Source organism: Chroicocephalus ridibundus, chromosome 1 (genome assembly GCF_963924245.1).
Source record: "Chroicocephalus ridibundus chromosome 1, bChrRid1.1, whole genome shotgun sequence".
NCBI lineage: Eukaryota > Metazoa > Chordata > Aves > Charadriiformes > Laridae > Chroicocephalus > Chroicocephalus ridibundus.
This window is the reverse complement of record NC_086284.1, coordinates 165,585,924-165,609,974: the sequence shown is the minus strand read 5'-3', so window position 1 is coordinate 165,609,974 and position 24,051 is coordinate 165,585,924. Positions and strand designations below refer to the sequence as shown.

General features: G+C 46.9%; 1 protein-coding gene across 8 annotated transcripts in view; it reads right to left on the bottom strand.

The window, feature by feature from the left end:
• The window catches only part of ZC3H7B (zinc finger CCCH-type containing 7B), a 47,505-nt gene extending 23,469 nt beyond the window's left edge, over positions 1-24,036 (bottom strand). Inside the window, exons 1-13 of one of the 8 annotated variants that reach the window (XM_063322523.1) lie at positions 23,781-24,036; positions 17,441-17,501; positions 15,486-15,519; positions 14,923-15,120; positions 13,882-14,040; positions 11,174-11,254; positions 9,626-9,685; positions 8,174-8,216; positions 3,815-4,074; positions 2,552-2,900; positions 1,455-1,564; positions 411-573; positions 163-324 (exon numbers count right to left, since the gene is read on the bottom strand). In XM_063322523.1, the coding sequence (XP_063178593.1) occupies positions 163-324; positions 411-573; positions 1,455-1,564; positions 2,552-2,900; positions 3,815-4,074; positions 8,174-8,216; positions 9,626-9,685; positions 11,174-11,254; positions 13,882-14,040; positions 14,923-15,120; positions 15,486-15,519; positions 17,441-17,493 (1,672 nt within the window). In that variant the 5' untranslated portion in view covers positions 17,494-17,501; positions 23,781-24,036. Of the gene's footprint in view, positions 1-162; positions 325-410; positions 574-1,454; positions 1,568-2,551; positions 2,901-3,814; positions 4,075-8,173; positions 8,217-9,625; positions 9,686-11,173; positions 11,255-13,881; positions 14,041-14,922; positions 15,121-15,485; positions 15,520-17,440; positions 17,502-23,780 lie in introns of all 8 variants that reach the window. The other 7 variants (XM_063322520.1, XM_063322522.1, XM_063322524.1 and 4 more) reach the window with 7 other exon arrangements.
• Between the last annotated feature and the right edge of the window lie 15 nt (positions 24,037-24,051).

Genomic DNA, 24,051 nt, shown 5'->3' with positions numbered 1-24,051 from the left:
GGGAGCTCACTGCCTTTCATTGTACTGAGCCTCCCGGCCCATGGGACAGGAAGACCCCCAAGGCAGCAGGTGATACAAACTGGAAGCCCCCTCCCAACCTTCCCTGGCATGCCCTGTACAGCCCCTTCCCAGCCACCGACAGCCCTATCCCCTCCAGATCACCTTTGCACAGGTAATAGGATCCTACAAAGTTGGTTTTGGTTGGGCGAGGGCGGATCCTCTTCCAGGTCTTGTCTTCTGAGTTCTTCAGCCTGCCTAGCAGGATGTCTCGCTTGCACTTGTGCTCCAAGCCTTCCCGATAGGTGTAATCGCCAGCCTTGGGCCCTGCAGGAGAGAATAACCCTATCAGCCCAGGGAAGGGCAAACCCTAGCCCGGGCCAGCGCTCTGGGTGGCAGAGCAAACGCATCACCTGTTTTGGGGTAGCAGATATGACAGGCTTGTTTAAAGACGTGAGTAGATGCCAGGGGGTTCTTTACTAGCAGGGCTGTGTTGGGCATTACAGGTTCCGGCTGGGACAGCAGGTGCTCGGTGACCTTGGGCACAGCTGGGTGACTCACTCCACCAAGGCTGACCTGAGCGAAAACACATGTACCTCTCTTCTCAGCTCTGCAACCACATGGGTAAGAAACCTCTCTATCCCCTGCCCCATTCCCTTCTCTCAAAAACCCGTCTCATTTTCTCATTCATCAAAATGTTCACACCTGAAGTGACATTTCCAAAAATGCCGCATGCAACTTTTTCAAACGTAACAAACAGTGTGGTATGTTCACTTCAAAGATGGGCCTCTTTCTCTCTTGGTAAGAGACCTCAGTTTTCTATCATGAAACATGCAACAAAATGTCCCCCTCGCTCCTTCCCATTCCTTCCATTGTGACCAAATCTGCATCTGAAGACTCTCAAATCAACGCTACCCCAACATGGGAAAAAACCAAGCCACTTATCAGTGAGTCTTCAGGAGCAATTAATCTGAGGACAGAGACTTGTCTCTGCATTGAAGTAACAGGGATAGTAGGATGACAGGAACTTGAGAATAATTTTTGTTCCAAGCTTGCTAACCATAGATAAGCTTTCCCCTTTCCTCCAAGACTGGAGACATGCAACAGGGACAGAACAGTGTATCTGGAAAAGCCTCCTGACAAGGGCAGAGAGGAGCAAAGAACCTCAGTAGTTTTAAGACAAAGCTGGCTTACTCCGCCCCATCCTTCAGTGTAATGTGGCTGCCAGATACTGTGGCACTCTGGCCTCCGTGGTCCCCTGTTGAGTCTATAACCTAGGTCACACCATGTTTACCTTGGCAATATGCAGAGTTGCAGATAAAAATGAAGATGGAACAAATGTCTTCCTACTGACTCTGGAGAAATCGTTACCTGCCTTGCCACAACGTGGGAGGCAACACTCACTGGGGCAGGTTAAGTAGAGGGGCCCAAATTACCTACATCACCCAAGTCACTACTACCTTGGCTCCAGAGCACCTTGGGACATCAGCACGGGGGAGCGTCTCACTCACCACGGGGGATGGTTTTTGGCTGCCAGGTGGGTGTCGCAGTTCCTGAGGGCTAGTTTCTTCTGGACAAAAGAAGGGGGAAAGAGCCCCACAAAACAAAAACAATCATTTCACTTTCAGAAGCAGTTCTGCTCACAAAAAGACAAATAAATGCTTATTAAATCCATTTGCTTTATTTATTTTGTAACATTTAGTACTTTTTCCCCAAACCACCCGTCTAAGTCTTGGAAAAATTTCAGGAAAGGCCTTCTTATTCCCCAAATGCTACTGAACCCAATTCTATGTTGCTGAGTGCTGGCATTCCCAAGGTGGCAACTCCAAGGTAGCCCTACACTGAGGTGAATATGAGTGTTGAAATGCTGACTGGGCAATCTCTGCTCTTCTTAAAATACTTTTGCTGCCGACTGCAACGCTGGGGACAAGATAGCCAAGAAAAAGCCTCCCTTCCCTCCTGGGACAGAAGGGGACCTACTCTTTGCCCACCATCCTCCACAGCTTTGCTCCTTCTGACATGACAGTGTAGCTCCCCATGCATCAGGACATCCACCGCCCTGAATCCAGAGATGGGAGACACCCACCTTGGCCTCTACCATTCTGCCCAGCACAACAAGGTCCTATATCATCTAAAACAGTCAACAGGATTTCACTCATTTGGTCCAAGTATCAAAAAGTCATTGGGGAGGGTGGAGGAATCATGTTACAGTCTAGCAAATTCTACCATCGGAGGCGTCCTGGATACGAAGCCATGTTTAGATCTCATCACTCATCATTATATACTTTTGTGTTCCTTTCTCCTCTGAGATTTCACACCATGTACATCCTGCTCATCTGGGATAACACACCTAGAGCCTTTTTCATTACTCCTAAGCTAGACATATTCAGTTGCTCTGTTCAAGACAATTCCCTGACCTCTTCTACAATTATACTCCTGTTCTGCGGCACCAGCATACAGAGCTATATGACAGATATTCTCAGCATTGACGGAAATAATTTTAGCACTCATTCACCGGGAGAGCAGCATGAAATTCCATCAGCCCCACACCTACCAATGGCAAAGGAATCCAAGGCATCCAGTGACCCTCTGCTTGTCCCAAAAGAGTCCAAGGCATCAAGCCGTGAGTCTGTGTAGGGGAGCAAATCCAGGGAATCCAGCGAATCTAAGGTGGAGCCGCCACTTCCCCCCGGTGGGGCCTCAAAGGCATCCAGGACAGAGGAAGAGGAGAGCTGCTTGGTGGGATCCATCACCAGGCCGAAGGAGGCAGGTGGCAGCGGGGTGGAGACAGGGATGCTGGCTGTCACGACTGGGGGCAGCAGCGGAGTTCCCCCCGGAAACACAGGGATCAGCTGGGGCATCTCCGTTGGCAGGTTGGTAGGAATGGTGCCCTGGACCAGAGACTTTGGGGAATCGGGAAGGGGGAGGATAAGCAGCATATTAGGGACGAGGAGAAGAGAATAAGTGAACGCAGAGAGCAACAGGCACCCACTCAGGTGTGTGCTGTATTATCTGAAGCAAAAGGACACCCGGCAGCCCCATCTGCCTGCAAACTTCCCACAGACCTTCCAATCTATCTACACTGCACACAGTCTGGACCAAGGTCCCTGAGGAGGTGTGAGGCTACCTGAGCTCATCAGTCTGCAAGGCAGAGCCCTGCACTGGGCACTTAAACCAGCTCAGGTCAAGAAACAGTGCAGCTGAGTACACACAGCACCGAGGTCAGGGTTACGACCATTACTTGTGGCACCTCTCATCATAGCTTTTTGGCTCAAGAGAAGCCCTGCACAAATATGATTATACTGCTTCCAGACCCAAGTTGGCTCATGTAACATCAGCAACACTGGCAACTAAAATCCAATGTAAGTATGAATACACATCGTCTCTACGGCACCCAGACCTGTTCAAAGAGCTTGGGCTGAATGCAGCCTGTACAAAATACACGGAGATTAGAGCATGCCCACTGTATAAAATACACCCATCATTCCTGCTTCAGCACACTTATTTCTACCCTCAGGCCTGCTTCAACTCCATGGGCACCAGACGCCAGGGAGAAGGTGATGGTGGGGGATGGCTATCTTGGGTACTTTTGAGGGGCAGCTCCATGAACTTGCACACAGCAAAGCAGGCTTGGAGGTGGGCTCTTGAGATACTCTCAAGCTGGTTGCAGAAATAGAAGGAATGAATAAGTTTTGCCAGCGGAAGAGCTAGGTGAAAAGAGTGACAGAAAGAGAGAAAAAGGCAGCACACACGTCCATGTGCTCCAAGGACCTATTTGGAACAAGAATCAGGGAACCCATGCAGCGCCCACTCTTACTAGAGGGTATGGTGACCCTTCGGCGAGGGAGTCCAGGAGGGAGTCCAGTTCTTCCCCAATGATGTCCCCATCTGTGAAGTCCTCCACGCTCTCAGGTGCTGTCAGGGACACGCAGTCTGGAGATGGAAGCAAGCTGGCAGCAGGGAGCGAGGTAGCCAAGCTCTTTGCATCTGAGTCAGACGGCAAAGGGACCAGCCCCTCGCTCACAGGGATGGAGGTGGCCGCAGGAGCTGGGAGGCACTGCAGGTCCATAGAGCAGTCTGTGATGAGGGAGAAACAGAGCCAGTCACCCAGGAGAGCCTCTTGCAGGGGGCAAGCAGAGCACTGCCTGGCAAAACCAATATTGTACAACTCCATCAAATCACAGAAACCAAGTATGCCAATTTTCCGAGAGGAAGGGCTCTGGTCTGAAGAGTTCTTGCTCTTTCATTTTTTTTTTCCCAGTCTCCAATGGCTCACCAATAGGTGAAATACGTTCTAAGGGCCAGTACCCAGACTGACTGTCAGGATTTGGCAAGCGTGTACAGTCACCAGGAACAACACAAACCCTGTGGCTGAGCAGTTACTGAATTCACTGTGGCCAGGACTAAAGGCCAGGGGCGCATAACCCAATTTCTCTATAACCCATCACCTGGTGTTTTCTTTAATGTTCCTCACTAATGCATTTGGCAGAGATCAATGCCTTCTCTACTCCTTGGAGCTTCGATATCCCAGCTGAAAGCTTGCTTACTCAGAAGCTCTCTAAAACCTTAGGCATCCTACATGGCAGGAGATAAAAAACACAAGGTCCTACTGGGAAGAGAGTCAGAGATTGGGTGCACCAGGTTGTTAGCACCAGGTTGTGCTAACAATGTGTCTCCAAAAAACCCCATTAGACTCACTCGGCTGTTTTTACCCAGGTAAACTCCCTGCTCTCGAGTGCTTCCTGATGTCCGTAGGTGGGAGGTTGCTGCCCACACTCCCCCTCAACACCTCAGCAACAAACATCCCCTTGGGAACTTGTGTAAGCCAGGGTCAGGGCAGGAGAGAGGCAGTGATTTTCCCTAAGGCTTCCTTGCCTCTCCAGTGCATTACTGAAAAGGTAAGACGTTCCCATCATGCAATATAAACCTCTGTTAAGTGAAGTTAAGATTACAAGCACATATTCTTCACAGAAGAGCATTTTATTCTCAAAAAAAAATTAAAGGTTAAAAAAAAAGAAGTTCAAATGTTAGAAATTCGGAAAATGCAGCGTTACATTTGCAGTTCTCAAACCAAGCACCCAAACTACCTTAATTCTGCCCCTGTGCAGATGTCCTGGAATAAAAGAAAAGAAATAAGACAAAGATGCTACCTTTTCCATTCACATAGCAGTGGCTGCACTGTAGCTACGACGGTCTATGGCTATAAGCAAGGCAAAGTTTGGAAGGAGAGACAATAGCTTTTATTAGACAGACTGGTAAGAACAGGAAAGAAACTAGACAAGCTTCTGAGACACAAAGCTTGATCCACTGAGAAATGCTGCGTCCTGTCTGTGAAAGCTCAGCTCACCCACCCCCACGAGACCTCAGCCATCCCTTTCTAACTGTGACTGGGTGAGTGAGCCACGTTGCTATCCTATGCACTGCACGTTCACTAACCGAGGACTGTGTTGGTGCCCTTCTTTGAGAGCTCAGCAAAGCAGCAATTCCTGCAAACCCCCAAGTCCTGTACAAAACAACAGCAGAGACGACACACACACGCAGGCTCCCTTATCTCTAATCCCACCAAGAGTACACCACCGCCCCCTGCAACCTTTCCTCCAGCATTTGTTCTAAGTGGTCCACGTGGATGGACCACAGCCAAGGTCACTGTGCAAGGCACCGAGGCCGAGATGTCTGGTCTGTGACAAGAGGCAGGGAAAGCAGGGGAAAGCAGCAAGGGACAGACACAGGCCCCTCTCCACAACCTCATGCATGTGATCGAAGGAAAGCGCATGTTGTACCTTATGGGATCCAACACAGGTTTTCAGTGCTGCAGCTGAACATATTCCCCACAGCCAGTGGCTCAAAGGAAGGCTGTAAATATCCTCAGTTTTGCAGGCCAAGCTGCCCCTCAGAGCAGGCTCAGCTCCAACCCCATGCCCCCTTTGCAATGACTTCTCTCAGCTCATCTCCCTTTGGTGCGGGCCCCCCAGCTGCACTCGCGAGCCAACCATCCAGCTTCCCTCAACGCTGGCCTCATCACTGGTAGCTCGGCCAGATTTCCTTCAGTACAAAGGGACAGCTTGTGCCTTCCCGTTTTTCAGATGTTTAAATCTGGAGCACAGTCAAGATCCCTCCAGGGGCCAACAAAAAGTTCAAGACATGCTAGAAGGGACTGGGACACGTGCAGGGGGGAGCAAAAGATTTCATAATGACATGGCCCCAAAGGATCCGGAAGCTCAGAACTTCTGTGAGGAACGAACAAGTCCCTCCGGTTCCCACTCAGACTGGGAAGCAGAGGAAAGAGGCCCTCACACACCCTGTGAGAAACAAAACCCTGAAAAGTTGAACGCATGACCAAAAGGCAGAGAACCATAAGCCCCCCCCAGCTCAGTGCATGTGAAGGGTGCAGAGAAGAGCAGGGACCAACAGGTTCCATTACTTGCAAAGGGCAGAGGAGAAATGCCTGCTCCCCTCTCCCTGACAACCCAAACCCTGTCATTCCTTCAGCAACTTCCTCCCATTCCTCTCTGTCCAATCTTCTCCCCTATCCCTCTTTTCCCATTCCTGCTTTTCTCAGGACACCCCATCTGCTGACCTCACTCACCAGCCACCACAGCCACATTTCATGTACTCCCTTTCCAGAAAGCTCGTGCACCTCCTGTACTCACCTCATGTTTGCTCCACCCTAAAAAATAAAACAGCCCTTCTTTGATGAGCAGATGCCAAGCACACATCTGTCTCCTTCTGATTCCTGCCACTGCCATGACACTGAGTCCCATGTGTTATTATTATAAGCTAAATGAGGGTCTTGTCCACCCGCTCCCTCTAACCAAGTCACTCATACCATGTCCCCCATGTGGTATGTTCTCTGGCCATACACCTGCCTGTCCCAGAGCGGCAAGTACAGTGCTTTTAAAAGCCACGTTTCTAGCTCTACTTCCCAAAACAGCAGTGATTCCCTAGAGCATTAGCTGGCCAAAAGCCATACTGAGCAAGATGTGAGCCATGATCTGTGCAGGGCAGGACTGGGTTAATCAGACAACTTTGGGCAAAGCATGGGGGAGGGGGATTCAGTAGTTTCCATCTTCAAACCAAATCAAACCAACAACAACAAAAACCCTTGCTAAAAAAGCTTTGAATCTGAAACTCTCGAGGTACCCAGCACCCACAGCCCTCCTGGTGGCACACCACTCTCGGGCCAACGGGATAACACATAATTCCAATGCTTTTGAAAAGATTTCCTAGTAGTAAAGGTTCTCTCTGCATGACCTGCAGCAAAGGTGGCATGCTGCTCTTACACCAAATCCTGATCAGATAAAGAGCTTACTGGATGCAGTCACTTTTTACTCTGCAGTAGGAGTCCAGTTCATTTTAGCACAGCAAGATAACGTGAAAAGCTCTCCTTAATTCCCAGAACTGGGTCTCATGATTGCACGTGGCATTCAGTTACTGAACTGGCATTCAACAGAGAACTACCATGTTTTCCAAAGCACCCTAATAATGAAATTAGTTTCTTTCTATAAGAAAAGCAATTGCTACTTGCAGTGGTAAGTCTTCACAATTACCGTCACACACACTGCTACCTTTCAAAGCAACAAAGACTGATGTGCTCAGAGGCACAAGTTCAATGCTCCAGCACACAACGAAGGCCAAAGCATGCAGCAAGCCTTTCCACAGGGGCAGAGTTAAGGTCACTTGTTTTCCGGCATAAGAAAAGCAACCTCGTAGCCCTCCTTCTGCTCCTCCTGGGTGCCTAACCTTGAACATGGCTCTCCCTGGGTCCCTCCCAACTCCCTTTGTTTTCATTTCCTCCACCTCCACGTCTTGGAGGACCATAGGCGCTCAGAGCACAAACAGCTGCCTACAACCTTAACTTCGCTTTATCTGGACTGTTTTGGCTGGGAGCAGAGCTTCAGAAGCTTTGCCAAGCCCAGCTTTAAGAAAGCACAACTGGAGAGAGCTGTGTACCTCGGCAGATCCTTTTAATTCCCAGACGTCTCTCTCACTGGGCCTGGACAAAAAGCTTTTCTGCAGGAAAAACACTCCCGCTTCTCACCACCTTTTCCTCCTCCTGTTACCAAAGCCAGCAGTGTGCAGAAGAGACACAAATGAAGGTGACGAACCTCTCAGGCCTGCCAGCCTGGTCAGATACCTTACTGAAGCCACAAAAATCAGAGAAGAGAGATGTCTTTACCTGTTTCGATGTCATCTATCGAACCCAATCCATTGGAAGTGGTCTGCAAAGAGGGTGTAGGAAAAGGGAGAGAAAAATATCACCAGAAATTCATCTTTAAAAAGATATTCACACTTCACAGATGAGACTCTTTACTACTCCTAAATGCATCTGGCACTTTCTTCTCCTTTATGGCCTCTTTCAGCGCAAGAGCAGTAAACCCAACAAACTTTAACAGCCCATTAATCCAGAGAGCCTATCCATTTTTACCTCCAGCAGAGGACAAGCCCTGTTGCTGCAAAGGAACACCAGCCCTGCACAATATCCAACCATGTGAGCAAATCTGTACATTAGAATAGGGTTTTTCATGTGTGGATGAGAACGCTGTGTCCCTAGTCCCAGGATACATCAATCGGTCAGCCCCATGCAGTGTGAGATCTGATTAGCCTGATCTTACACAACATTCCTTTTCTTAGTTCACATGTTTTGCAATCTAACAACCACAAATTTTTATAGCAAACTCAAAACAGGAAAAGGTTTCCGTCAAGACAACTGCTGACTTGGAGCTCCAGGCAAGGAATAAAATGAGCCCGTATTTTACAGAAACATAAACAGAGGTAGGTATGTGTGCCTTCAGCTTAAACTTAAGAAGGCACAAGTAAAGCATTATTCTTGAGATACTGCATCTACTGCAGCAGTTTTTGCAACTTCTAGTTTTTGCACTTTTCCTTTCTTGCAAAAGGAAAGACTTTCAAATTGAAAACTAGGCACGACTGTTAAAATAAGCTGACTGGCTCTCCTAGAAAGATGTGAAGGCAAGTCACTCAGCGCTGGGAGGTAAATGAATTCTTTAGGATACCATCTTGTACAAAATGTCAATTTTTACTGTTTTATAGTTTGTTTGCTTTAAAGAGTAGTGTGAAGTACCAAATAGCCTGTAAAACTAGCGAGTTTCTGGGGTTTTTTTTGGCCAGCAGTGGAACAAGGAAATCAGCAATTTTTTATATTTTAGCTTAGTATTTGCACAGTGCCCTGCCCAGGGTCTCCCAGGTGACAGGACAATAGAAAGAATACATAAACCGTGTATGTACCTTGCTCAGTACATCGCATGCGCATGATTTAATTTTGTATGTTTCTTCAGCAGTTGCACTTTCTGAATTTTACTTAGCATTGCCCTAACTATGTAAAAACTTGAAAAACAAAACTTATTTAAAATGCAAGAGAAAGCATGCATTCACAATACCTAAGAAAAATAACCACTTCAATGATCTAATTACTGACATCAAAAATGTTTTCACTAGAAATATTTTCAAAGACATTAATTTCCTTGGCGATACTCCTTAAAAGCTGAAAACACTAATTAACACATTTAAATCATAAAAGACAATCATAAATTTGCATGTAAATGAAACTGCAAAGCATTCTCCTGGCACAATCCATGAGCAGTTAACAATCAGAGGATGCAAACTCTACCTGGTTTGACAAATTGACTGACGTGCCATTACTGAGTAGCGAGAATGTTTCCAATTCCTGCTGCGAGGAAGAGAGAGGTCTTAGAACAGAGACATTCCATGAATGCTCGTAAACTAGGTAAAACTGGGTTACAACACTGTTTCCTCCCACCCATAAATAAAACCCACCCCAAAAGGCATGCCACTGTGACACAAGGGTACACTCTTCTGAACACTGAAAGGGACATCTATTTGTTCTGGAGACCTCAGTGCAAAACTTTCAACATCCAACGCACAACCAGGAAGCAAAAAACTTTCCCAAAGAACGTAAGTTTTTTGTCTTTTCATTAAGGAATTACTACTTTGGGAAAGCATTACAGCACTGGAATGAAAGCTGGAAGTCAACACAATACATAGCAAGGTGTTACCAAAATACCGATCACTAAATTTCAAATAATAAAAAGCATTTTGGAGTTTTTATTCTTTATTTTACTAACATACAGGTGGTCTAAGCTGATCACAGCAGCAAAAAGGTGGCAAGGCCAACACAATGAGCAGCTACAAAAAGTACTTCTGTGTAAAACTTCCCCTTATTTGAGGAGACAGAGTAATTTTGGAGCATTAAGAGCTGCTATAACATCAAGGATTTTTTGGGGGGTAGGCCAACCATATGTGAGGTTGGTCAGGGAGAGGAATAAGATTGCTACAGTCAAATTTACCCCAAAAGCTCTCTGCAAACTGGATGCCCACTAATCACTTCACCGCGTACTGCAAAGGTGCCCCTCTGGAGGTGGAACACGCTGGCTGTTTAACACACCGCTGTGCAGGGGGCCGAGCATGCGAATGCAAATGTAAGCCTCGACTACTAGTAGCTCATGTTCCCTACTCCTGAAAACGCACACTGGGATTTTACGTGACCAAGGCAGCCTTATCCAAGAGTGCTAGCAGTGGCCGAACGCCCTCTAGCTCCATCCCAGGGTATGCACTTAAACACCAGCAGCACTCCAGTTACCTTCCAGCACTTTCTTGTAGATCCAGGCTATGGGTCCAGCTACTGGCATCGTTTAATTGGACCCACGATTCGCTTTTTGCTGCCTTCTTTCCTAGCGTCTGACCACATGCATACCTGTTGTTGTCCCAAAGCACAGGCCTTTCCACCACCACAAAGGTGGTGTCTGCCTAGATATGGGGCAGGAGCCCTTCATGACCCATCACGCTACAAAACCAGCCATGCGTCCAATGCAGCAGAGGATCCCACCCTCCTCATCCCATAACAGGGAAAGGACTTGTGATGCAAAATCTCCTTTGTGATCAGACCACATGTCCCTCTCCTCCACAAACACAGGCTCCTGGTGCATCGGAGGCCTCTCCTGCAGAGCAGCAAGGGGGTTAGAAACGAATCAAGGTAAAGCGAGTCAGAGGGTCTGGACCAGGAGGACAGCCAGCAGCCTGCTAGAGGGATTGCAGGGTAGTGTACATGTATCTGTAACTCCAGAGCTGCACCTACCACTTTTGCAAAAGTAAATCTGAAAGAGCCAAAGGACAGTCTCTAAGAAAAAAGAAGTCATACCTGAGGTCTTTTGTATGCTTTTCGAATCCTCAGTCCCAACTTCTGGGCAAGCTCCTGTCCCAGCTGCGTGACGCTTTCATCCTGGGGACAAAAACAATTGGCAGGACACTTTCAGTTTTGCCTTTGCGGCACACACAGTGAAATAAACAGGAATGCAGTTACCCACTCTGGGCTGTGCCAAGAAGCCTCACTTTTAGACAGCAGCAGGTGGACAATTGCCAGAGCAGCCCTAGGAGAGTCCATGCAGACCTAAGCGCTGTTGTCATTCAGTCATGCTGAGGTACTGTAGCTGCACCAGGACACCCCCACACACTCTCCGGATGCTGCAGAAAATCAGAATTGAGTGTCTGCTTCCAAGAAAGCACCCACTCTGAAGGCAAGGTTCACGAGTCCTGCTGGCAAGACAGCTGAAGGGGCTGCCAAGGCTGGCTGCTAGCAGTCCCCGTGCTGAGGGCTGATACAGCTTCCATAAGGTCCCCATGTCTGGGAAGAAGGAGCCTGCATGCCTTCCTGCATGCACAGCCTGGATACTTTCCCTCTCCACCAGCCACAGAGCTAATAATCAGTTTTGATATACAGACAGTATTCACTAGCCTGTTTTGCTTGTTTGTTTGTTTTTAAAGCTGAAACCAAGCCTCTGTTTCCAACTTTCTAGCTACAAGGCATTTTCACCGTCTCTGGCTCCAGTTAAACAGCCTCAGCTTAGTCAGGCAGATCCTTCTGCTTTCCCCGCTGCGTGCTATTTACCATCCTCCCTGCTCACTGCCCACGCCCACTCACACCCCACCGTGGGCTTTAGACAAAGTTCTGGGCCATGCTTCATTCCCCTGCTCCATCCTCTCCAGCTCTGCCTAGACTAACAACCTGCCACAACCTTTTTCACTTATTTATCACCAGCAACTCTTTCCTCTCTCTCCCTATTTGCAGAAGTATTAGAGTACTTTAACAGTTTCTTCAGAGAAGAAAAAAGCATCTGCCCACCCTATTGTGACATCCCTCCTTAATGTCCCAATGTCTCCTCCTGCATCTGCTGCTAACTTGAAGTTTGCTCTTTTCTCTCTACTTGTCATGCTGGTCTTTACAACCTCCTTCTCCCTGAAGGTTCATCTTTTCCCTTTCAACCCCTCACTAGCCTCTGGTTCTTCCAGCCCACAGTATCAGTAACATTTCCCTTCAATTTGGAATGCCACTTTTTGAGTGTACTTGCTCCCCCACACCCTCAACATCGGTCTTAGAATCATAGAACCACAGAATCCTCATGGTTGGAAAGGACCTTTGAGATCATCAAGTCCAACCATACACACAAAAAAGCCCCAGCCCTACAATCTCTGCCACTAGAGCATGCCTTGAAGTGCCAAATCTACACGTTTCTTAAATACTTCCAGGGATGGTGACTCAACCACCTCCCTGGGCAGGCTGTTCCAGTGCCTGACCACTCTTTCAGTAAAGTAATTCTTCCTGGTCTTGTCACCATCTTCTCTGAACTCAGTGAAGACAAAATCTATCTTGTCCGTTTCCTTTTCTCTCTCTTTTCTCTCTCCATCTTACACCCCTTCAGGATGTACCTTCTTCTTCTCAAACCGTCTGTCACACAGAAGTCTGTCATACAGAAGTCTGACAAAGTGTTCGTAGACGCACAGTGATTGTCATAATAATAATGGGAGATACGTAAACAAAACAGAAGTATATGTTTAAAAATTAAATTCAATTAAGTGGCTCAACTGCAATGTGAAAGACAGCCAGATACGGCTTTACATGAATACATAGATTAGATGTTTTTGTTTATAAAAGGGTTTGTCTAAATAACAGTTCTTTGGAACTCCCCTAACATGATACCTTTAATGTGTTTTGGTCACCCTGTTCTGACAAGTCAAAGGAACTAGAATTTACAAGCTACACAAAAGGAGTAACTAACTGCTAATAAGGCTTTCAAAGATTGCTTCTGTAACACTAATAATGAAGGAAAGTTAACTTCTCCTGCTGAAGTAGATGCATTTTTCTTGTAATAGCATTACTGTGATGGATCAGAACCAAATTTAGCAAAGATAAGCAGTGCTCACTAGAATCTAGCTAATCGCAGTCTGGTTTCCTGTTCAATATTTGGCCTAAAAGAACACTCAACAAAAGCATTGTCAGGAAAATATCTAGGGCCCAGTATATGCAGACAGTCCCCTCTGAATGCAAAAATTCACACGCCTGTGAACACAAAAATAACTATGGCATGTGATGTCATGGACACCTTTGCATGTCCGACAAGAAATAAAAAGCTCTATCAGCTTGCCTTAGCAACCAGTAGGTAAAACATGAGACATTTTTATCTAAAACAGGAAAAGTATACATGTTTTCCTTCCAGTGCTCCAGTTCCCCTTTGTCTCATGCTCCTAGTTACTCCCATTAGACATATAAAACCAGCTAATTAAAACAATCTCATGGCCTTAGTTCACATATTATTAGGGTAGAGTTTTGCTCTTCACAAATAGGTTACCAAACCTGCTGTCACTAACCAGTGAGGGTGACCTGGACTGAAGAAACATGGGAGGTCCAACATCATCTTTGAGTCAGAGACACGGAATTTCTGGGCATAAGCGTGTTCCCAGGAACAGACGAGCTTCCTCTTCCACTATCCTCTGGCCTCACACTAAGCATCTTACAGAGGATGAAGGTGACAAACCACAGAAATCAAGATGAGTTGTGTGTCAAAAACTTACATGTGGGAGGGACAGCAAGCATCGGCTATTGCACTCATACGCTTCTTTGTGTCTTCCAAGTTCATTTAAGCAGCGGGCTTTCCGGAAGAGCGCTCGGATGTTCTCCTTGTCAAGACTTAAAGCCTTCTCACTGTCTTCCAATGCCTTCTCATACAACCCCTGCACAGAAGAGACCATCTCGAGTCAGCTGAGGCACAGCAGACTAACCCCTCCCTCTGTGTGAGTGCAAATGTTTTATCTCTCAGCAGAAAATAGAAATATAAAAGGCAATTGAAAATATATACATTACCTCATGCACAGACCAGCGCACAAACATACAAAATCTACTGTAATAGAACATTTTGTTAAGTCTTGCAAAAGTCAAAACACTTCAAAGTCAGTGAATGCCAGAATTAAGGCTGCTTGAGCAACCTTATCTTTTCTCCCCCTCTAACTTGGGCATGTGACATTTAACAGTCTTTAATTATGTGACTGCTGGCTAATTTTTTACACGGGACTCAGCCTCATTATGAACAGGATGGACCTGCTCTGGGGCAGTGCCATAAAGGAAAGCTGTTAGATTCCTTAGAAAAATGGAAGCACACAGCCTTTTAGAGCCTAAGTATTGCAGATTCCTTTTCCATATGTGTGCTGAAAGTTCCATCAAGGCCTTCTCATTAACTTCCAGTGCCTCACTTGAGTAGGCAGGAGACTCCAGAGCAATATTCGAACAGTATTCTAGAGAGACACTCAGTCAATACTGGAAGGCACTGGATCTTTCCAATCTCCAAATTGTACTAGCACCTCACCAACATGGACCAGAACTGCATTCTCAGTACCTTAGGACTGGCCCCCTCTCCTTCACAACCTTTCTCTGGTCTTGCAAGACACGGTGCCATAGTGGGGAGATAACAGTTTTCTGTGTGTCATGGTCTCGTCCAGTGTTGGAGAAGGGAGCACACAAAATCAACTGAAACCCTTCTTGACATCTTTTCCAATTGCATGGCACTGCAACCATGATGTTCTCCCTGGCCCCTGCGGATGACTTGAGAAGGCACTCACCATGGCAAAGTAGCAGGCAGCTCGGTTGACATGCAGCTTGCACAGGAGTTCCTTTGGGATGGTCACCTCATCGGAGGCTGCGTAATCTGCCACATTCAGCCCTTCTACATACTGTACCAGTGAAAGCTTGAAATCCTTCTCTCGAAACAAATCATTGCCCTCTGCAAACAGGTTTCTCACCAGCTTCTGCAAAAAGGCCTGGGCAGCAGGGAGAGAGCAAATAGACTGAAGTGGATATTCAGAGACAGGAGAGGTTTCCCAATTTCCCATTCCTTTCCACAGGTTTTCGCAAACTTCCTGCCCACTGAGATTCTCCTGCCTCCCCAGCCTCCTGTAAAACATCAGACTTTTGGTAGCAAATCTCCTTTCTTCTTGAACACTCAAGCGTCTTCGCCTTTCCCTGCAAGTTGTCATTGTCAGAAGCTTAAAACTTTAAGTAACAGACAAATTGTAAGAGACCATCCCACACTTTCCACTTTTGGTATGTAAACTAACGGCTGTGCAACAGAACAAATCTTGCTAACCAGAGGGTTCCCAACTTCAGAAAACAAATTCTTCATTACCTCATAATCTTCTTGGCTTAGGGGTAATGTGGACCTGAAAAAAAGAAGAGAAAACGCTCATGAACAGGCATCCATGCAAACAAGGGCTTTTGTCTGACGAAGAAATCATCTTTCCATCCTGTGTTGATGATCTCAGTGAGTTACTGAACACTTTATCACTTGAAAAGCAGCTGGTGCAAAGAGAACACAATTAGGGAGATCGGTGATGGCCACAGTGGTGTCAAGAGAGAGATGGTCAGGTCTCAAAGGGATCTGAGACTAGAGGAATCTTATTCTCAGCTATTTTCTGCACATACACGATCCTCTGTAATGTGCCTTCAGCCCGCCACCTAAAAAAAACATCTTTGAGAAAGTCCCATGAGAGATTGTCATGGAGAATACAAGCGTATTTTAAGTGTATCTGGCTCTAATGAGAGGCACCAAACTGGCACACCAAGACCTCCTCAAATCCTCTGTGAGACCAAAGGCATTCAGTGATAAGTGAATCACTTTCCTCTTTGTTAACTCAGCCACATGCCTTTAGGCCTACACCCCAAAAGGAAGGGAGAAAACAATGCAGGTTCGGGAGCCCATTTAACTCCAGCTATCTTGATCAAGGCTGCCAGGCTGTGCCACAAAACTGGCAGTACTTGTGTGGATAACACAGCGCTGAGACTTGGGAGAAAATTTCCGTTCTTCAAATGGGACCATCCAAGTCATCCAGGCTTGGTCCACATGTATTTATTTTTTCTCTTCCAGGAGAAAACAATCGGCTGTAGAGAAATCCTTAGCATCTTTCATAGCCCTCCTCACCTTGGAAATGCAACACTGTATACATGAACTTATTGGTCAGAGAATAAACTTTTTCTTTTAGATTTCATCTAATCTAATCATCGTCTGCTCCTTAAAATTAATTACAGGAAATCCCATGGCTCTGTAAGAAACATTCATTCTGCTTACAAAATTGGAGTACCCCTGTTTCACATCAAAACAAGCCAAAGATGACACTGCCCCTGGTTCAGACTTCAAGATACACTCCAGAAGCATGAACAACATCCCGTATTTCTAAATTATTTTCTTTCCAGGAATCTTGAACATTTTTATAAATATTACCAAATCAAACCTCATAACTGCCTCTCTGAAACTGGGTTATCAGCCCCATTTAGTCTCAGACTGGGGCAAAAATACCATTGCCGTGCCACGGGATATAAATATGTAACATGGAAGATTTGGCTTTTTTTCCTATTGTAGATGCACAGATTTCAGCCATAACAACTGCAGGACTCAAGGCAGACCTTAAAAAAACCCCAAAGCAATCTGATTACAATCTTGCTACTTCCTTACTCAACATGGAACCTGGACCTGAGAGTGAGGCCTCTGCTAACTCAAACACTGGACAGAAAAAACATGACTATACTTTATAAGGAAGTACTTGGACTTGTAACTAGTACATAAGCAACAACTTCAAGCTCTAGAAGTCCACGTGATATTCACAAAAGGATGACTTGAGGCACCTACCAGGTTGGCAACTGTAAAAGAGCCCAGGTCATCTATTTTTTCTATAGACACCATACAGGGTACCTGGCAAGTCATTTACCTTGCTTTCTCCACCTACAAAGCAAAAACACTATTTCCCTTCCTAAGAAAAGTGGGATAACCTTGTTGAGAGAGCAGTTCAAGATCTTCACGCTGAAGATGAAGTAGAAGGTCCAAGCGTTAGCTTTATGCTGACTATAAAGACCATCCTAGAACTGTAGTGGAGGTCAAAACCCAAGGAAATGAAAATGACAGAATTTCAAGTTCAGAGAGCTGGCAGGACAAGAAGCACCCTGATGAATCACAGTGAAAATCTTCAGCACCAATATCTCATTCCCATGAAGCAGAGCCATAAGAAGTGAACAGGAAGAACTCAGTTCCTGCAATCCTCGATACAAACACTCCCAAAGTCACAGGAAACAATGAGGTTGTCCACTTACTGAATGAACTGAAGTCCTTTCTCTATTTCTTGTTTTCTCTTCTGTCTCTCCATTATAGTTGCTGCAGAAGAAGAAGAAGAAACAACATAAAATGAGTCATTTTAGGTCTTGCTGGCAATTAAGCAGCACAATATTCTGTGTGTGCCTGAATTTACTACTAACAAAATGTTCCAGACCAGATGCCCTGAACACTGAAGTCTACGATTTATCCACACTGCAGATACAGAACGGCAAGCAGCTCGCTACCAAGTATCTGCTCTTTCTCACATGCCACCACCAGGATACATGGGCAAAGAGCAATTACTTCAGTTTGAGCTCTCTACTTAGGCTGCCAGTAAATAAAGCAATGGGAACCAACTGTTATCATGACTGCCTTCTAGGAAAGGGGAAAAAAATAAAAATCAACAACTCCCCTGCACTGGCAGTCATTTCAGGAATTTGTGCAATTCTGACCACTATTCATCTGGTCTGGATTTAAACTGGTTTACTGCACATCATATGAGACGAGTAATCTATGTAAGGTGTCTGGAGGCATATCACAAAGAGAGACACAAAGGAAGGAGATAGAATCGCTTGCTGTGGTCCACATAAAAGGACAGCAATGAATCTATACAATGGGAATTTCATGCTGAAAATCAGCAGGCAAGAGCAGCAAAACTTGGGAAGGCTCCTTTGAAAGGGGACAGGGCCCCATTCTGCAGTGTTTTAAATTGAGGTGGGCAGCACCTGAGGAAGGCTCGAGAGAAAGTTATCCCCATTTAGTCAGGGACACAAATGGGCCCAGTAACTTGTCTGGGTTTGACCAAATCCTGTTTGGGTCTCTGTGAGCACAGACAAATAAGTAGTATGATGGAGCCATTTTGGAGTAATGTCCCTTTTCTCAACTACAACGGGCCTGAATCACACCATTAGATACATGACCATCATCCCCTGCAGTTTGGGAGCACATCTTGGAATGGCTCGTCCCTGTACTCTCCCCAAGCTACACAGGTCTGTCACACAAGAAAAGAATAAAGAAGAGGAGAAGGGATGGCACTTTGTGGCAAAACAGAGTTGCTGGCGACAGCACATTTCCCAGGCTTGACATCAACCAGCTGTGATCACAAACAACGCTCAGCATTTGAGGAACGGTAACTTGAGGACAAAGGCAGCAAGCACAAAAACACTGAGATGAGATGGAGCTGAAGACACTGTGCCCTCCCAGCCTGGAATCACCTCTAAAGAGATCACGAGAAAACCAAAAGTCGTTTCTCTAACTCTACACTACAACAGCTCTTATATTAAGACCATCTCTATCATTCCAAGGTATCTTACAGTACCTATGGCACATTTAGTCTGGAACGGGGTGAAGAGACCTTTAAGGTATGTGAAAATCAATTCTGGCAACTCAGCAAGCCCTTATTGATTGTGCTTTGCACCATGCGAAATGTAGAAGAATTGATACCTGCCCTTTACCAAGAAGGACAGTTGGGGGAAGGGGGAAAGGCAGGAGCAAGAGAAAGACCAAAAAGACGTGGCAGAAGAAGGAATCAAGAGCTTGGAAGTGACACTGTGCAGTTTGTAAGTCATCAGACATTAAATTTGAGAGCAATCTGGTCCGAGCAGCAGGCAGAAGATTTTAAGCAGCTGCATTCGGAACAGGATGGGCAGCACAGCAAGAAAGGGAAAGCCAGCAGACAAGATGAGTGATGATCAGCATCTCTATAAAGGCTTTTAACAGAAGTGATGGTGAAGAGCAGGTAGACCTCAGTACAACATCAACAGAAGGCCTGGAATGATTTATAAATAGCCTGGATAATGAGCAATCAGGAAGAAAGAAGGAAATTTAACAAGGAGACTGTGAGGTTAATATGATCACTAACGCTACAGGCAGACCGGCATGAGGGGTTGAAGAAAGAGACAGAGGCAATTCATTTGATACCTCTCCTTGCATGAAATTCTACAAAGACAGAAGAAGTAAGAGAGAACAGACAAGCTGAGGAGGAGCAGTAGGAACCATTTTCAGATAGACAACAGTGAAAGCCACAAACGAGGACAGAGTAGGAGAGAACTGCAAGGGCCATCAGAGACAAGAGAGGGGAAACAGTCACCATGGGAAGTGACAACAGATAAAAGGGGAGGGCAAGAGGAGTTAAAAGGTCAAGGGGAACGTCACAAAGGCTGATGGGAGAAAGGACAGGGAGGAAGGAGGAATTTCTAGCTGCCTGGGCCCTGAGTGCACTAACAGACCCCCACCCCTGCACCTTCTGCGCATGGTCTAGGAGCTCCATTTAAGCTCCGGTCCAGGCATACGGCCTCACCTCAGCTATACTGTAGGTGTACCTGCCCTCAGTCCTATCTCCTGGACAAACCTTGGACCTACACTGTAGGCAGCTTGTCTCCAGTCCTGTCTCTGGCACCATCTCCTATCACTGGACTCGGTGGGTGGACGCGGGACCCGATTCACCACCTCATCTTCTCTGGGACTGCTGATGGACCCCTGCTATCAGCATCTTGTTCTGCCTGCACTGTTCAGATAGATATTGTGGGGCTGTACCCTCCTTAGTCAGGGCACTGCTGGTGGCTGTCATCAGCTTCGGCTCCTAGCTTGTCCTCCCTGGAGGAGCAGCCCTGCTCTTGCTGCTCCCTGACATGAGCCATACTGGAGAGAACAAAAGCCAGGGAAGTGGCAGCCCACCGATCTGATGAAAAGGAAGATTATTGGTGGGGAGAGCAGTTGAACACTGGCTGGTCATCACAAAGTCAATGGCTGCACTCCAAAAATGCTGTGGCACACTTTCACAATTGTGTATATCCACAAAACAGTCACCTTGAAAAGCTTCTGATATGCACAGCCTACTTCAACCTCTGCTTCTGAGCTCAGTTCTTAAAATATGACTGCAAGGAGTGAAGAAGAGATCAGTACCTGCACTCATGGCTACCCTGACCCCATTGCTAAAACATCCTACGCAGCAGGATGTGGGCACGCATTACAACGAGAACTGGTTACTGTTGCTTGCCCACAGAGAAGGGCATTCAAACATTCAAAAGCTGGAGTGGAGCCAAAGAACCACGGGGAAAGGCTCCAGAACGTCTCCTTCCGAGAGTTACCCAACTCGTCTTGCATCCTGGAGCTCCTCTTCTGTTTTTTCTCTCCTCACCACCATTGCCACCACATCCAACATGCCTATCTCGCTTCACGTGGATGGCTGACCAACCCATTGCATCTCTTTTAGTCCCACAATACACAGATACACAGATACAGTTTTGATCCTTGCTACAAAACCCTCGTTAATAAAAACCCTCTGTGCCCTGCATGCTGTTTAATCTCTGCAGTCCTACCCTCATCTCCCACAGTGAACGTTCTCCAACACAAGACTACATTGCTTTCTTTAGACATAAACCACAGGCCTGATCTCCCCTCCTGACTGTTGCTCCCTGATACTGCCCCATATTCCCCTCTCCTTGCAAGTGGGTGACCAGCTTCCTCTGCTAAAGCTCCATCATGCCTTCACACTTATGTCACGACTTTGCACATAAGAGTCATCTCCTCATGGCAACACCCTCAAAACGCGCACCACATGCTGCTGCCCTAACAACTTCTTTCACATCTCTTGGGAACAACCACCTTTCCCTTTCGATCTGACTCCACACCAACAGCCTCCTCCACGCCTGGCTGACCTCTCCCCCACCCTGCCTGCCCCACTGCTGCTGGAGGCTACCATTCAGACTCCTCGTTTTGCTCCCCACACCTCCTGCCCTGACACCTCCCTAGTAAACTCAGGTCACTTCTGTCTATCCTCGTCATTCCAGCCTCTTTGCCATGTCTCATTCAACCTCAAACCAAGCTGCACACTCGTTACGCCAGCAAACCCAACACACAGCAAGCCACCCATACATGCAACACTTCAGTTCTGCTGCACACCACACCATGGCTGATGCATAATTAATTTTAAGCCCAAAGCCTGTTTAGCTTTTGTTTTCTCAGTCTTTTAAATATTTTTAGAAACACAGAGGAAAACATTTCATGAAGCAGTGTGCCTAAGCGTCCTTCTCCCCCCGCCCCAACCCCCCAGATCTGTCTGTTCAGACTCGTCTGCTCAAATCACCAGCAGAATTCGAATCCAGAATATTTATATCCCCACTACAAAGCTCTTATCCTTTCAGTCCAGAGATGTTTATTCTCTCTGGTCCACCATCGAGAGAGGACTTTATTCATAATCTGTCAATGAGTTACAAACTATTTGCCAGACAAAAATAAAACGCAGGAAATAGGCAAAATGGTTTTCTTGCCTTCAGAAAGAAGAACGAGACAGTAAACAGGGTGACTCAATCACAAACTGGGTAGATACGCTCTGTGAGACACTACGAGATGAACAGAAAGACTTCAATTTATCTTATCAAGGACCTGGGTTTTATTTCCAACCCTGAGACAGATTAATTTGGGCAAAGTTTTTCATACTGTATTTCTGGGATGGCAATGAGTTCACACTTGACCAACTTTCAGGCTTTGACTGTAACATTTCAGCCAGAAATAAGTGCACCGAGATGCAAGTGGCAGGTTGTAGAGCTGAGACAAGAGCTCAGTGCCAGGGTCTGTGCACTCTCGTCCAGGCAAAAGGTTCCAGGATGCGCTAGTCTGCAAAATGGAGTCTCTCACTGGCTGCTGCAGTTTCACCACCTCGGTGGTGCAGCAGAAGGGGTAACCAGACCCACATCAAGCAGAGGACAAGCCGCACTACAAACACGGGCTCCCGCTTGCTCCTGTGGCTGGTCTCTGCCATGTCCCACTCCCTGGGTTTGAAGGCTCTCAGGGTCCCCACCACCATGCTGTGCACACCAGCTCCAACAGCCCTGTCCCTCCAGGTGGCCACTCTACCACATCTCACTAGTCCCGTGGCACCATTGGGACTGCTGGCATCAGGGTACCACCAGCTTCACCCAGCAATACCTCCAGCAAATGCAGGGTGAGGTAGCAATGACCTCCTCACCCCCAGCTGAAAATAAAAGTATCGACCAGATGTTTCCCCAGGAAGGGGATGGAGATGGAGCCCAAAGCCTCAAGAGACCACTCCGGCGCCCATCACCCCATTTTACGCGCCCTCCAGCCTCACACCTGACATGTAACACTCTGTTTACTGCAGGCCGTTCCACACATAACACCCTTCCTCCTCCTGCCCCAGTCCTCCAGGCCCTCCCCGAGGGGCCCTGCATTGCGGCCGGAGCATGAGGAGGGGGCGGTGGGGTGATGCTGCCCGTCCCTCGGCCATTTGCTCTTGATTTCGTGCTCAGCCAGCTCGCCCTCCCCTGCTTCGCTTTAAAAATTAAAACCCGGGGCCGGTTCCCATATGGGTGGAGCGGGAGCCCCCGCTCACCTCCTCCCCCCGACCCCCAGCACTAGGCCGCTGATCCCCGGCCTTGCCTAGCGGCCGCCGCGGACAAAAGCGCCACCTCGGCCGGCCAGAGCAGAGAGGGGCCGGCGGCGCCTCCCGCACTCCCGGCGGCTCGGCCGGTGGCCGGCACCCCGGCATTCCCCCCACCCCGGTGCTGCTGGGAGGGGTCTCCAGCAGCAGTAGACATCCAGGTTTCTCCGGGAAAACAAACCAAAACATACTCTTCCTCCTTGCCCACCCCCCTCCATCCGCTTGAATAAAAATCACTCATCTCCAGGAGACTGGGAGGCGACTTTAAGGGGGAGACGGGGGGGGGGAGATAACCTCCTCCTCTGCCACCCGGAAACTGTCTAAAGCATTAAAGAATTGGGGGGGGGGGATTAAAAAAATAAAAATTCCACAACCTTCTTATTTTATAAACTTTACAAGCCCCTACGAAAGGTGCATTCGAAAAGCTATTCCACAAGGGCTTCTCTGCTGCTTCATGGGGTTTATACCAAACAAGAGGGGGAAACTGCAGCCTGAATACGGATCTGAACACAGCTTTCAAACCTACAAACCACAAACAGGCACAAACGCATTTAATACTAAGTTTTTCATATAAACCCAGGGGCTTTTCTCTTAGCTATCCACTTTTAGACTACTACCACATTTTTTTCCAGGGGGTGGGATTAGGATCTCTGACAATTATTTTTTTGCAAACCCCACATTTTTGGCGGAAGAGGGGGTTAGCTTCAAAATCTCGCCCATATTATTTTCCTCCACTTTCCTTTTTTTTTTTTAATTTGCAATTACACAACGCTTCATCCATGCTGTTACTATCTGAAACCTTTACTTTCTAATGAAGCAACATCCAGATTTTCTTGTTTCTCAAGTCCACCCCTTTCTACATACACAAATACACACACACACAGAGAATTGGTTCAAGACAAAAACAATCCCCCCCAAAATAATAATAAAAGACTCACCTCTCCTTGGGTTTTCCCCCCCACACTATGCATAAACTTTCCTTGATAAATGATATTGTATTACTAGAGATATTATTAATGTATTATTACTAGAAGTAATAATAATAGTAAGTGCTATTTAATTATAGAAGGCAGCATTCTGCTTCTGGATCGGCTGCCCCTGCAGCTCCCTCCATGTGCCTCCTGATCTCTTTACTTTCATTTCCAGGTCTCGCTCGCTCGCTCTCGGCTGCACCAGCAAGAGAAAATGCCTCCCTGCATATCCTCTGGG